Source organism: Urocitellus parryii, chromosome 7 (assembly GCF_045843805.1).
Source record: "Urocitellus parryii isolate mUroPar1 chromosome 7, mUroPar1.hap1, whole genome shotgun sequence".
In the NCBI taxonomy this organism is placed as follows: Eukaryota; Metazoa; Chordata; class Mammalia; order Rodentia; family Sciuridae; genus Urocitellus; species Urocitellus parryii.
The window spans coordinates 34,640,451-34,654,031 of NC_135537.1; the positions used below are offsets into that span (position 1 = coordinate 34,640,451).

Sequence of the window (13,581 nt, forward strand, 5' to 3'; positions counted from 1 at the left end):
AATTCAACTACAATTTGGTTTACTTCAGCTTGACTACTAATGATATAGTTTTCTTTATTTTTTATTTCCCCTTTCCCAAATCATTAATGAACATAAATAAATTGTTATACGTGCACAAGCATATTGCTTTTTTTAACATTTTAAAAATTTATTTGATTTTAAACTGATACATAAAACAAGAACACTATATATATATAAATGGGATCTGTGTGATATTTTGATATATGTATGCATTGTATAATGTGTCAGGTTGAACGTATATATCCCCTCCAACATTTATAATTTATTTTTTTGTCTATAAAGTAAATGTTTTGATCAACATCACAGGGGAAAATATTGGTTCTGTTCAAAACCCTTCTTTGTTAGTGAGTGTCATATTCACTTAACTCTTTATATTCCAAATCATTTTGCTCTATTTTCATATACACACCCACCCCCAAATCCTTGCACATCTTGTCTGGAGGGTTTTTGTTGTTTCATTTATCATTGCAAAAGCAAGTTTATTTATTTATTTATTAATGTTCTGGGGATTGAACCCAGGGACACTGTACCACTGAGCTCTTTTAAAACTTGTGGTTCAGTGGTAGACCACTCGCCCGACATGTGTGAGGCCCTGGGTTCAATCCTCAGCACCAGATATAAATAAATAAAACAAAAGATTCATTGCAACTAAAAAAAGAAATATTTAAAAAAAACAAAACAAAAAAACTTATCCTTAGCTCTTTTTTTTTTTTTTTTTTTTTTTTTTTTTTTGAGACAGGATGTTGCTAAGTTACCTAGGTTGGCCATCCTGTTGCCTTAATTTCCTGAATAGCTGGGATTACAGGTATGGACCACCATGCCCAGGAACAATTTTATGACTTTTTTTGTATGCAACTGTTAAAATGTAGGTCAATTTGTCTATAAATAGGGATAAGTTTTTTAAAAAATCTTAATTTCCATACAAGTGTAGCACACCTGTAATCCCAGAGGGTAGGGAGGCTGAGACAGGAGGCTCATAAATTGAAAGCTAGCATCAGCAACTTAGTGAGGCCCTAAGCAATTTAGCAAGACCCTGTCTCAAAAATAAAAAGGGTTGGGGATATGGTTCAGTGTTTGAGCACTCCTGGGTTAAATCCCCATTTAAAAAAAAAAATCCTAGTTTCCCTTCAAGTCAATGTTACCTTCTTTAAAATTAAAAAAAAATTAATGAACTGTGACTCAATATCTCAATTTGATTTGAGCCTTTCTGTTCCTTGATCTCTGGGATGGCCTGACTAGTAGAGTACTTGGAAACTTCCGCTGACCCAAGATAATTTCCTATCCCAGGAAGTATTGCATAAATGAGATATCATTAAATCCACACAGTCTCAAAGAGGTTAAGTAACTTGCCCAAGAAAACAGCTAATAAATAAGGGAACTATAATTCATGCCCATGATGATACCGTTTCAGTGTCTATGTTTTCACTGAGTTCATTCATTTTTGTATTTTCAATAACCTAACATGATGCTTGGCACATAGTAGACAAATTCTTTGATAACATTAAGTAAATGAATGAATCCTCCTCTTAGTTTGTTTGCCATGGGGCCTATGTCTCCTTTTCCTAATAGAATTTATTTGACTATTATTTAAAATTAATATCTATAAAAATTTTCACCTAGCATTTAATCTCTACTAGTTGCTTTTAAGAAAGGTTTTCTTTCCCCATTCTAAGCTAGGTTTTAGAAGGGACTTTCAAACCATTTTCAAAGTTCACATAAAACTTCTACATTACTTTACCATACTTCAGACAGCTATTCACAAAACAGGTGCATGCATTTCAGCTTCAATCTACTTAAATTTCTTTCACCTTAATTTTGTTAAACCAAACGATTTTTTCTTTCTGTTGTAGTTATCTTTAGATAACTGAGAGCAGTAATTAGTAATTCAAACAAATTGTTGTCACGGTCAGTAGCCACTGTCTATTGCCCTTACAATACACAGGAGTGTTGCCCTCTCCACCACTTTAATCGCTAGCTTTGAAAAGAGAATGCAGCAGGGAGACTTTGGAGTCTACTACTTTTTAGCTGGATTATTCTTAATTACTTATCCTAGGGCTCAGTTTCTTCTTTTGTGATAGGAGGGAAACTGCTATATCTACCTTGCAGTCAAGTCCTGACATTAAATAATTTATATTTTTTTGTATAAGATGTCTGTTGTAGGTGCTGGCATTTTCTGAAAGCTCAATATTATTGATGGTTGAAACATTTTCAAAGAGGTTTCAAAATACTGCCCTGAATTTAGTAGATTCTCCCCTTTCTCGTTCTCAAGCCCATTTCACACACACTTCCCCCGCAACCACTTCCTCTTTACGGTCGCTGAAATGCAAAACATGCCAACTTTTTCCATTAACTTTTAAACGCTGTGACTCCCCCTTCCCCACCGAGTCACACCTATCAGCGCGTTCTTCAAGCCTCACACTGTGGCACGCCCTCCAGCCGCCGGGCAGTCTCTCAGGACCAGCCAAGTCAGCGCAACCTACCGTGTTCTTGGGGCACCACTAGGGCTAGTTGTGGATTTCTGACCTGGCATGCGGGGCATCTACCAGGTGAGGAGAGCCGGGGGCGGGTCAAGAGCGGCTGGCAGCCGGCAGGCACCGCGTCCTCGCGCCAGAGGGCAGATGGATTGTGGAGGGCGGGGGCAGGAGGGGCGTGGCCCTGAGGAGAGATGGGCGTGGCCCAGAGGCGCGCTTTGAGTCCTTCCTTGGGAACGTGGGAGGTGAGGCCCGTTCAGTGAGGTGGGGCCAAAGATGGTGGGCGGAGCCCCGAGGCGGGGTGGGCAAAGCCGACCTGAGCAGGAGGCGACTCTCAGTGCAAAGACGGGGACAGGTCCTACAATAGAGACCAATGTAGTGGAGACTCCCTCAGGCTGCAGGCTGAGGGGCGGGGCCAGCTGAGGTAGGCTGGCGACTGAGGTGGGCCGGGCCCTGAAGCGGGGCCGACCGAGGGTAGGGGGCGGTCCCCGAGGCAGGGGGCGGGTCCGGCTCAGTGGAGTGAGGCGGGGCCGGCCGAGGTAGGCGGTTCCCTGAGGCGGAGGCGGGGCGAAGCAGGCCTAGCTCAAGGAAAGTCCCTCCAAGCGCTTGGAAGAAAGCCCAGTCTGCGCAGAGGGGCGGGTTTTGGGGGCGCTAGGCGGGTCGGTCTTGGCCGACCCGCGGGTCATCTGTAGCTTGTCCTAGTTAGGTGCTGGCCTGCCGCACTCCGGCAGCTCTGACTGAGTCTGCGCGATGGGCGACCCGGAAAGGCCGGAAGCGGGCATGCCCGAGCAAGATGAGGTAAATGTTGCTGTAGCTTCAGCCTCCGTCTGGTGGTCACATCAGGCCTTGCATGACAGGTTGCGGCTGCAACCTGCAAATTGCAGGACCGTTGCAGGGAATTTTGTTCAGTGCTGTTAGAAACCCGGTGTAGGCCCTTGGGGTGCCCTAGCTGAACGACCGGGAGTTCGTCCCCGGGAAGAGGGAGCCGGTTTTCCTCTCCGCTAGGCTGCTCAGCTCGGGCTGGGAAGAGGCGCAACCCCTTTGTTTATCCGTCTTCACTCTTCCCTTGTTCTGGAACCCTGGCCGGGAGTCTGAGGCAAGGAAGGGACTGTGGCGCACTGTAGCATCCCCGGAGTGGTTAAAACGAGTTGGAAAACGCGTATGGAAATTGACACAGATGGATGAGCTGGAAGTGACAGGTGGAAGGGAGACGGGAAAGCTTCCTAACAATGATAACAAATTAGATTAGGAGGCCAGATTGACTCACACCGAGCTACTTAGCTGTGTATCGCTGGAGTGCCAGTTTCTTCATTTAAACAGCGTCCCTCACAGAGAAATAAGTGCTTTATGCAAAGTCGTAGGTACTTAATAAACCCAAGTTAACTTGCTCATTTTCTTTGCTTCTATACTAATAGAAGTACGTAAAATAGTAAATAAACTGGGAATTAGTTGATTGTAGGGTTGTATGGTAGTTTAAATGGTTGGTTGCTCTATAATTTGCATACCTTATCATTTTTTTTTTTTTGCAAATACTTCTAAACCACTTGAAATGAGAGAAATACTTCTTGTACTTGATCCTGCTTCTGTGTGGAGTCTTAGACTTAATATTGTAATGATATGAAAAGAACTTGAAAGTCTCAGTTCGCTGCTTAGCCCTATATTTCTTTACAAAGTTGTAGATTCCAGGTTTGAGACTTCATTTTATTTTGATTTTGCAAACATTTGATAACTAGCAAGTTGTAAATATCTCTTGAAACAAATACATTCTCCACTCCTGGAAAAACTTTGGTGTTTTGTTAATGGCATCTGTAGTCATGCTGACCTAACACCTGGGCAGTGTTTTATTTATTTATTTATTTATTTTATTTTATTTTATTTATTTTTTGGTACTGTGGATTGAACCCAGGGGCATTCTACTACTGAACTTCATCCCCAGCCCTTTTTATTGTGAGATGAGGTCTCACCAAGTTGCCAAGGCTGGCCTTGGAATTTGCAATTATCTTGCTTTAGCCCCCTGATTAGCTGGGAATAACAGGCCTATGCCCAGCTGGAAGTTAATCTTTCTATTACAAAGATAGGCAGAATTTTACTAAGCATCTTAGTACAAAGGTTTTCAAATTGATATGCAAAGATGCCTAAAGTATTTTATGTCTCAGAAGTGTTAGTGAGGCTTGGGCCATCTTCATTAATCACCTGGAGTACCTGTAAAAATGTTAATTACTGGGCCCTCACTCCGGATCTAGTAAATCAGTTTTAGAGTGGGTCTGCATTTAGACCTAAGAGTGCTGAGTCTACAAGCACCCTAGTGTTCCTAGTACACCTATTTTAAGAAACACTGCCACTGGGCATATTGGTGCATGCCTGTAACACTGGTGATTTGGGAGATTGAGGCCGGAGATTGCAAGTTCAAGGCCAGCCTCAACAATTTAGTGAGTCTCTAAGCAACTTAGACCCTTTCTCAAAATGAAGAATTAAAAGGGCTGTGGATACAGCCAAGCGGTTAAGTACCCCAGGTCATGAGAAATTCTCAGATAAGGTTCAATCCCCAGTACAAAACAAAAACAAAACCAAAAAACCTTATGAATAAAATATGACTATGACAGCATCTGAGTATTCTACTGGAGAAGAAGAGAGGTACAGGCAAATACCTGGGTATGGTGGAATTAGAGTTGGCTAGGAGGTAGGGGCCATTAGAATGCCAGCCTAGATCAGGACATAGTAAGTGCTTATGGGGAATCTTTTCTTAAAAAAAAAATATATATATATATATATATATATATATATGTACACAATAATTATATATAATAGTGGAATTCACTGTGACATATTTATACACGCAGATAACATAATTTGATCAATTTCATTCCCAGGTACTTTCCCTTGAGCTCCCCTTCTCCATGACCCCCTGGTCTCTCTTCTATTTTCAAGAGATCTTTTTTTTTTTTTCCCCCTAGCTTCTACATATGAAAACATATGACCTTTGACTCTCTGAGCCTGGCTTATTTTGCTTAACATTATGCTCTCTAGTTCCATTCATTTTCCTAGAAATGACAATTTCATTTTTCTTTATGATTGAATAAAAAACTCCATTGTGTATATATATTCACATTTGTTTTCTCCATTCATCTGTTGACAGACACTTAGGCTGGTTCCCTGACTTGGCTATCATGAGTTGCACTGCTTTAAACAGGGGTATGCGTGTATCTTTGTCCTATGCTGACTTCCTTAGGATAAATACCAAGAGTGCTATAGCTCAGTCATATGGTGGTTCTGTCACCAGGGGAAAAAATATCTCTGGAATAGGGTTATTAGAAATTCTCAAAGAAGGGGCTACTCAACTCAGGACAAGCAGGGTCCTTGACCTATGCCATAGAAAAGAATTTCAACATGGCATCAGTATAGGCACAGAATTTTATTTAGGAAAGCAAGGAATACACGCTCAAGGGAGAAGGTGGGCCATATTGAGAGTGAGAGAAGTGTTTGGGGATAAAGAAAGAAATAGACTTTCAAATTTTGAAAGTGAGAAGCTTTGGGGGTAATGTGAGCAATATACATATTCAAGGAAGAATTTGGCCATCTCCAGAGGGAGAGACAGTAACCTCTTAGTCTGTGGTGCTATTTATAGAGGGGTAGTAGCTAGGGGCTGAATTAATGGTAGAGGCAGAGATAAGTTGCACAATTTTGTATTAGTTTTTCTAGCACTTGTACATTGCCTTCATGTTACTTTTTGCAGGCAAATTTATGGGGTCAAGGGTGTGGTCTGAATTTTTTGCTTTGTATTCCAGAGGTTTCTAAGTGTTTTCTTGTATTCCAAAGGTTCATAGGCTCTTCTCTTTTGAGACTCAGTATATTTTTATTTTTCTGTATTACTAAATTCCTATCTCATTTCCAATCCTAGTCTTTTGAGGAATCTCCAAACTGATTTTCATAGTGGTTATATAATTTACATTCTCTGTGTAACTGTGTCTGTGCCCTTCCCTGACTTCCTTGCCATTGCTGGGCAGTCTTGTCCTGGCATGCCCAGCTACCTCTTCAGACTAGATGGTCAGAAACTGAGGCAGAAGAAACTGGAAGTGCTAGTTTGCAAAAGACAGTGGAATATTGCTGAACAGTATTTCAAATTCTCATCACTTTACATTTTTATAGCAGCACAATTCATAATAGCTAAACTATGGAACCAGCCTAGGTGTTCATCAGTGGATGAAAGGATAAAAAAGAATGTGGTATATATGCACATTGGAGTTTTATTCAGCTATAAAGAAAAATGAAACTTCATTTCTAGGAAAATGGATGGAACTAGAGACAGTTATGTTAAGTGAAATAAGTTAAACTCAGAAAGTCAAGGTTGTATGTTTTCTCTCATATGCAAGAGGAAAATGGAAAAGAAAGATGGGATTTTTCTCATGAAAATCAAAGGGAGATCAGTAGAGGACAGGGACCAAAGAGTGGAAGGGAGGGAGGGAGGGAGGGGGTATGTGCTGGGGAGCAATATTGGCCAAATTATATTGTTATATTTTGTACATGTACAAATATATAGCAACAGAACCCATTGTGTGCAACTATAATGCATCAATAAAATAGGTGTGGAAAAAATTTCCATCACTTCACACTTGTGTAGCTACAACTTAATTATCTCTCTACTTCTAATCTTTTGTTTGTTTTTTTAAATTAGGTATATATGGCAGCAGAATGCATTTTAATTCATTGTACACAACTACAGCACAACTTTACATTTCTATGGTTGTACATGATGTAGCGTCACAACATATGTGCTGTCATAAATGTACCTAGGGTAACAATGTCCATCTCATTCTACCATCTTTCCTGCCCCCATGCACCCTCCCTACCTCTCCCTTCCCTTTGCCCAGTCAAATTTCCTCTATTTTTCCCATGCCTCCCCACTTCATGTTATGGATCAACATCAACTTAACAGAGAGAACACTGGACCTTTGGTTTTTGGGATTGGCTTACTTTGCTTAGCATGATATTCTCCAACTCCATCCATTTACCTATAAATGCCATGATTTTATTCTCTTTTAATGCTGAGTAATATTCCATTGTATATGTATATACCAAAGTTTCTTTATCCATTCATCTATTGAAGGGCATCTAGGTTGTTTTCATAGTTTAGCTATTGTGAATTAAGCTGCTATGAACATTGATATGGCTGTGTTACTATAGTATGCTGATTTTAAGTCCTTTGGGTATATGCTGAGGAGTGGGACAGCTGGGTCAAAGGGTGGTTCCATTCCAAGTTTTCTGAGAAATCTCCATGCTACTTTCCTGATTGGTTGCACCAATTTGCAGTTGTACCAGCAGTGTATGAGTGTGCCTTTTCCCCCACATCCTCTCCAACATTTATTGTTGCTTGTATCCTTGTTAATTGCCATTTTGACTGGCATGAGATGAATGATTTGCATTTCTCTAATTACTAGAGATGTTGAACATTTTTTCATATATTTGTTGTTCAAATGTATATCTTAGAAGTGTCTGTTTAGCTCCTTAGCCCATTTATTTATTTAATTTATTAATTTTTTAAAATATTTATTTTTTAGTTTTAGGCAGATACAATATCTTTTTTTAAAATTTTTTATGTGGTGCTGAGGATTGAACCCAGTGCCTCACAGGTGCTAAGCAAGCACTTTACCACTTGAGCCATAACCCCAGCTCCAAGCCCATTTATTGATTGGGTTATTTGTTTTGTTTTTTGTTTTTTTGATGTTAGGTTTTTGAGTTCTTTATATATCCTACAGATTGGTGCCTTATTTGATGTGTGTGTGGCAAAAATTTGGTCCCAAAATGTAGGCTGTCTGTTCACCTCATTGTTTCTTTTGCTGAGAAGAAGCTTTTTAGTTTGAGTCCATCCCATTTATGAATTTTTTATTTTATTTCTTGTGCTTTAGAAGTCTTGTTAAGGAAGTCAGGGCCTAATCCATCATGATGAAGATTTGGGCCTACTTATTCCTCTATTAGTCCAGGGTCTCTGGACTAATTTCTAGGTCCTTGATCCACTTTGAGTTGAGTTTTGTACATGATGAGCGATAGGGGCTTAATTTCATTTTGCTGCATGTGGATTTCCAGTTCTCCCAGCACCATTTGTTGAAGAGGCTATCTTTTCTCCACTGTATGTTTTTGGCGCCCTTTGTCTAGTATGAGATAACTGTGTTTATGTGGGTTTGTCTCTGTATCTTTTATTCTGTACCATTGGTCTACATATCTATTTTGGTGCCAACACCATGTGGTTTTTGTTATTATAGCTTTATAGTATAGTTTAAGGTCTGGTATCTTATGTGCTATTCAATTCCATTTATTATTGCCAGGTCAGTCTTTCATTAAACTAGTGCTTGATGTCCTTCCCCTAATACAAGCTTACCAAAATGTCCCAGTTCTCTCTCTCTCTCTCTCTCTCTCTCTCTCTCTCTCTCTCTCTCTCTCTCTCTCTCTCTCTCTTTCTCTCTCTTTCTCTCCCTCCCTCTCTCTCTCCCCCCCCCCCACACACACACATACACACACACACACACACACACACGTGAATTCTTTCAGGCCAGCAAAGTTCTAAAGTAGCTTTTTTTCATGCAACTTTTTAATTTAGGTCTTTATTTCAATTGCTAAAATTGTTATCTTAATTGGTAGCAAAATCTAGTTTTTTTTCTTTTCTAATTCATTCTACATGTGATTAATCTTCCTAATGCCACTTCTGTTTGTCTTAATTCTATTCAGAAATCCTCCATGACTGTTCATAGTTATAGTCAAAATGTATCCTACAGTGAGCACCAGCATCTGGGCACTGAGGACAAGGGGGGGGGAGAGTTGGAGTATGAGCCTATGGGCCCCCAGATGTTTGCACATCTTTGGCCCACAAAATTAGCTCTTAGCTTGGTTAATAGCCACAGTCTGTATCCTTTAGGGAATTTCTCTTGTCTATGAACCCTTAGCTTTAGTCAAATCAGATAGATGACTTCTGCCTTTGCTTTTGTTTGTCCTGCATTCATTTCAGTCTGTTTTCATCCCAGCTGGTTCCCCTTCTTCCATCTGCTCTTTAAATGTCTGCATTTTCTAAGGCTTTATGTTTGCTTGTCTTGCTGTTCTCTATATAGTGTCCCTGGATAATCACATCCATTCCCTTGGCAACCATTAATGGGATCTTCACTCCTGTGCCACAGTGTTGTATTTTTAGCAAGCTACTGGTCATGTTGAAACTGTATTTATAGTTTTTTTTAATTGACAAAGTTGACTTTATAGAGATTTTTGTGTATACTACTTATTGTTGTTGCTTGGGTTGTTGGACAAGCTAGTTTAAGTTCTGTGAAACATTCAATGTGAGAAGCAAGAGTTTTGACTAATTTATTCAGTTATTTAGGTATTGAGCAGCTTCAATGTACCTCTTATTTCTTGTTTATCACCTAGTTGTTGGGGCTGGAGATTTTTAGCAAGAATTCTACTATAGAATATCTCTTAAATCATGTGTGGATTATTACTGCTATTCTAATTTAGGCAAGAGATGGGTGGTCCAATAAGTTTTAAATTATTCTTCCCACCTCCAATTTCTCTACAAAACTACATTGCTGCAAGTGTTCTTAGAATACAGATCCAGTTATGTACTTGTCTGGTTAAAAACCTCCAGGGGCTCCCAGTAGTTTTCATGTTATAGGCCAGATGCCAATGTAGTATCAAATCAACCGTTATCAAAGTAGGCCACATTGACCTGCTCCAAAAACTTCTTAATTTTCATTTAATGAAAATGCAAAATAGATATATCCAGCCTAAACTCAGATCAAATTTAGAGTTAGAGTACATATTTTAAAATCATTTAAGTTTTTGTTTGTTTTATCAAAATGATGCAACTGAGATAAAGTATGAAAATAGTTATATCAAAGTGATTAGAAGAAGCTGGGTGCATGCCTATAACCCCCATGGCTCTGGAGGCTGAGGCATGAGGATTGCAAGCTCCAAGTCATCCTCAGCAACTTAGTGACACCCTGTCTCATAATAAAAAATAAAAAGGGCTGAGAATGTGACTCAGTAGTTAAGCACCCTGGATTCAATGCTCGGTACCAAAAAAAGGAAAAAAGAAAGAAAATTGCTTATAGGAAAATTGTGATGGAAAAATCAATATATATTTATTGTGTTAGTTTTTCATTGCTGTGACTAAAATACCTGACAAGAACAACTTAGAGGAGGAAAGATTTATTTTTGGCTCATAGTTTCAGAGGTCTTGGTCCATGGTCCACAATTGCAGAAGTCTCATGGTAGAAGGGCATGGCGGAAGAAAGTTGCTTAGCTCATGGCAGCTGGGAAGCAAAGAAGTGGGGCAGGGACAGATATAATCCCAAAGGCCCTGCCCCGAGTGATTTACTGCCTTCAACCGTACTCTATCTTCTAGTAGTGCATTTAGTCATCCAGAGATTAATCCACTGAGCAGGTCCAAGCCAAAGCCCCACCTCTGAACCTTGCCCCTAGTGATTTACTGCCTTCAACTGTACTCTACCTTCTAGAAGTACATTTAATCATCAGGAGATTTAATCCACTGAGCAGGTCCAAGCCTTCATGACATAATCATTCCTTAAAAGCCCCACCTCTGAACATTACTGCATTGAGAACCATACTGTCAACACATGAGCCTTGGGGGACATTCCAGATCCAAACCATAATTTTTACATTTCCATGAACTTTAACACCTGAACCCTTTTCCAAACAAAATCATAAGTGTAACTAATTGATAAAATCATTTTGTCTGTTAGTATAATTTTATTTAAGTTAATATTTATAAGATTGTAAAGTCAGTCAATGGAATTATGAGGCTTTTGATGAACCCACCATTTGAATTGGGGTATAGATAAAAGTTGGAGATTTATATCAAACTTAGCAAGCAGTGTCTTTATATATTTATCAGAAGTTCTCTTAATCAACTAGCTGTTAAACAATTCTGTTGATTAGTCAACCCTATAAAATAAACAGATACTCATGAGCTTTAGAATACATATGGCCAGGAGTAAGCTGCTCTCTCATATACTCATGTAATTCTGTTTTCACTGTTTGAGTTATAACTTACCAGGATCAGTTTTCTTTAATTCTAATTCTATTTATATCAATTACACTTGTATTATAATTATTGCAACTTAATTAAATAATATGTGAACTAATAAAGTATGAGTATGAAAAGAAAGCTCTTTCTATGAAAACTTTAATTGAAGGCTTTGGAAAACTCAATAAAGGTGAGTTGTTAAAAACAAGTTCTTCTGAAATATTAATTCTTAGCATAGGTCCACAAAGGGTACCCTGGAGAACCCTGCATGAACCTCTTGAATTGTATTAAATATACACCATGAAGTAAGCATTATTTCATCTCTAGTGCATATCAAATGTTACATATCCTCTTTTCACATTGCAAAATCTTATATTATCCTCCTAATTTAGCTTTTCTTAATCCACATTTTATGAGGATAGAATGGAATAACGTATATGCAAATGTGGCTTTCATTTCAATATAAAGGTATACTCAGCAGTTTCATAAATCCTGATACTGATCAGTTATGTATCAGTGTGTAAAAATTCCATTCAGGCTTAGTCATCAGGAGATTAATCCACTGTGCCAAAGTGTTACTGCTTGTGGTTTCCTTCCCAACTTTAAGTATATGCACCCTGTAGCAAATGGAGTAGATAGAGATGTCCAACCCTGAATAGACTTCTGTACCTCTGGAATAAAATACATAGCAAAAAGAAGACTGCAGAATAGTATCAAAATATTCCAACATGATAATAAAAGCATAATCTAGAGGAACTAAAGGAAGGGCAATGTAGATCAAAACAGGTTGAAAACACCTATTGAGTGTAAATCTTTGCCTTTTCAGTTGGGCCTCAGTTCTAGCTAATCTCAGTTATATTTGAGTACCTCACTTTTTCTTTCTTTTTTTTTTTTTTTTTTTTTGTAGTGTTGGTGTTTGAACCCAGGGTTTTGTGCATGCGGCGCAAGCACTCTACCAACTGAACTATATCCCCAGCCCAAGTACCTCACTTTTTAAGCCTCTCCAGCCATTCTCTATTTCATGAGTGAAAATTCCTTTAGGGAAGTTACAGAAGATATTGATTCATCAAATACCTGGCCATTATAATTTTTTAAATATAGGGACAACCTTTAAAAGGTCAATCAACAATGTCTTGATAGTCAATAGTATGATAATTTTTAGAGTTGACAGCACTTGAGAATGTGCAAAGTACTTTTATTTATTCATTTGCAGTGCTAGGGATTGGACCCTGCATGCTTCACCACTGAGCCATAACCCCAACCCTTTTTATCTTTTATTTTGAGACAGGGTCTTGCTCAGTTGTTGAAGTTGCCCTTGACCATGTCATTTTCCTGTCTCAGCTTCTCAAATAGTTAGGACTAAAGACTACATGCACTACCACTCTCAGCCAAAGTACTTTTATTTATATCAACTCCTCTAAACTTTCCAACAGTTATTTGAAATAAGCTTAGCAAATATTTTTAATTTGCAAATAACAATATTCAGGTTAAGTGATTTGGCTGAGAACATTAATGCCCTTGTAAGTGAAAATAATTTTGTACTATAAAGAATAATCTGAAAATGCGAATAGGAATAGGTTGGTATATGGGATGGCTAAAAGGAAGAAAGGCTGATAAATTGTTGGTAAGGAGTTTTCAGATAAATATAATAAGTATTTCACTTAAGAGTAGAAAAAACATTAAAATGAAAAAATGGTTTATAATAGTGGCCTATTCATGGCATCATTCTATATCAGAGTGGTACTGAAGAGACATTTTGTCTGCAAATAGAAATTTTCCCACCATGGCATTTATGGACCTTGCTTTATACTTACTGTCTAAGTAACAATCACTACAAAAAATTTTGAGTGCCTATTATGCATGTTTAAGTATTTTTTTAAAATTTGTTCTAATTAATTATATATGACAGTAGAATGCATTTTGACATATCATACATAAATGGAGTATAAATTCTCATTCTTCTGGTTGTACGTGATGTAGAATTACACCAGTCTTGCAATCATATATGCACATAGGGTAATAGTGTCTGATTCATTCTACTATCCTTTCTACCCCCATACTCCT

At 38.6% G+C, this 13,581-nt stretch overlaps 1 protein-coding gene across 3 annotated transcripts in view; it reads left to right on the forward strand.

The window, feature by feature from the left end:
* Positions 1-3,064: 3,064 nt before the first annotated feature.
* The window catches only part of Rrm2b (ribonucleotide reductase regulatory TP53 inducible subunit M2B), a 47,099-nt gene continuing 36,582 nt past the window's right edge, over positions 3,065-13,581 (forward strand). For all 3 annotated transcript variants that reach the window (XM_026383690.2, XM_026383698.2, XM_026383708.2), the window contains exon 1: positions 3,065-3,290. In XM_026383690.2, the coding sequence (XP_026239475.2) occupies positions 3,243-3,290 (48 nt within the window). In that variant the 5' untranslated portion in view covers positions 3,065-3,242. The remainder of the gene's footprint in view (positions 3,291-13,581) is intronic.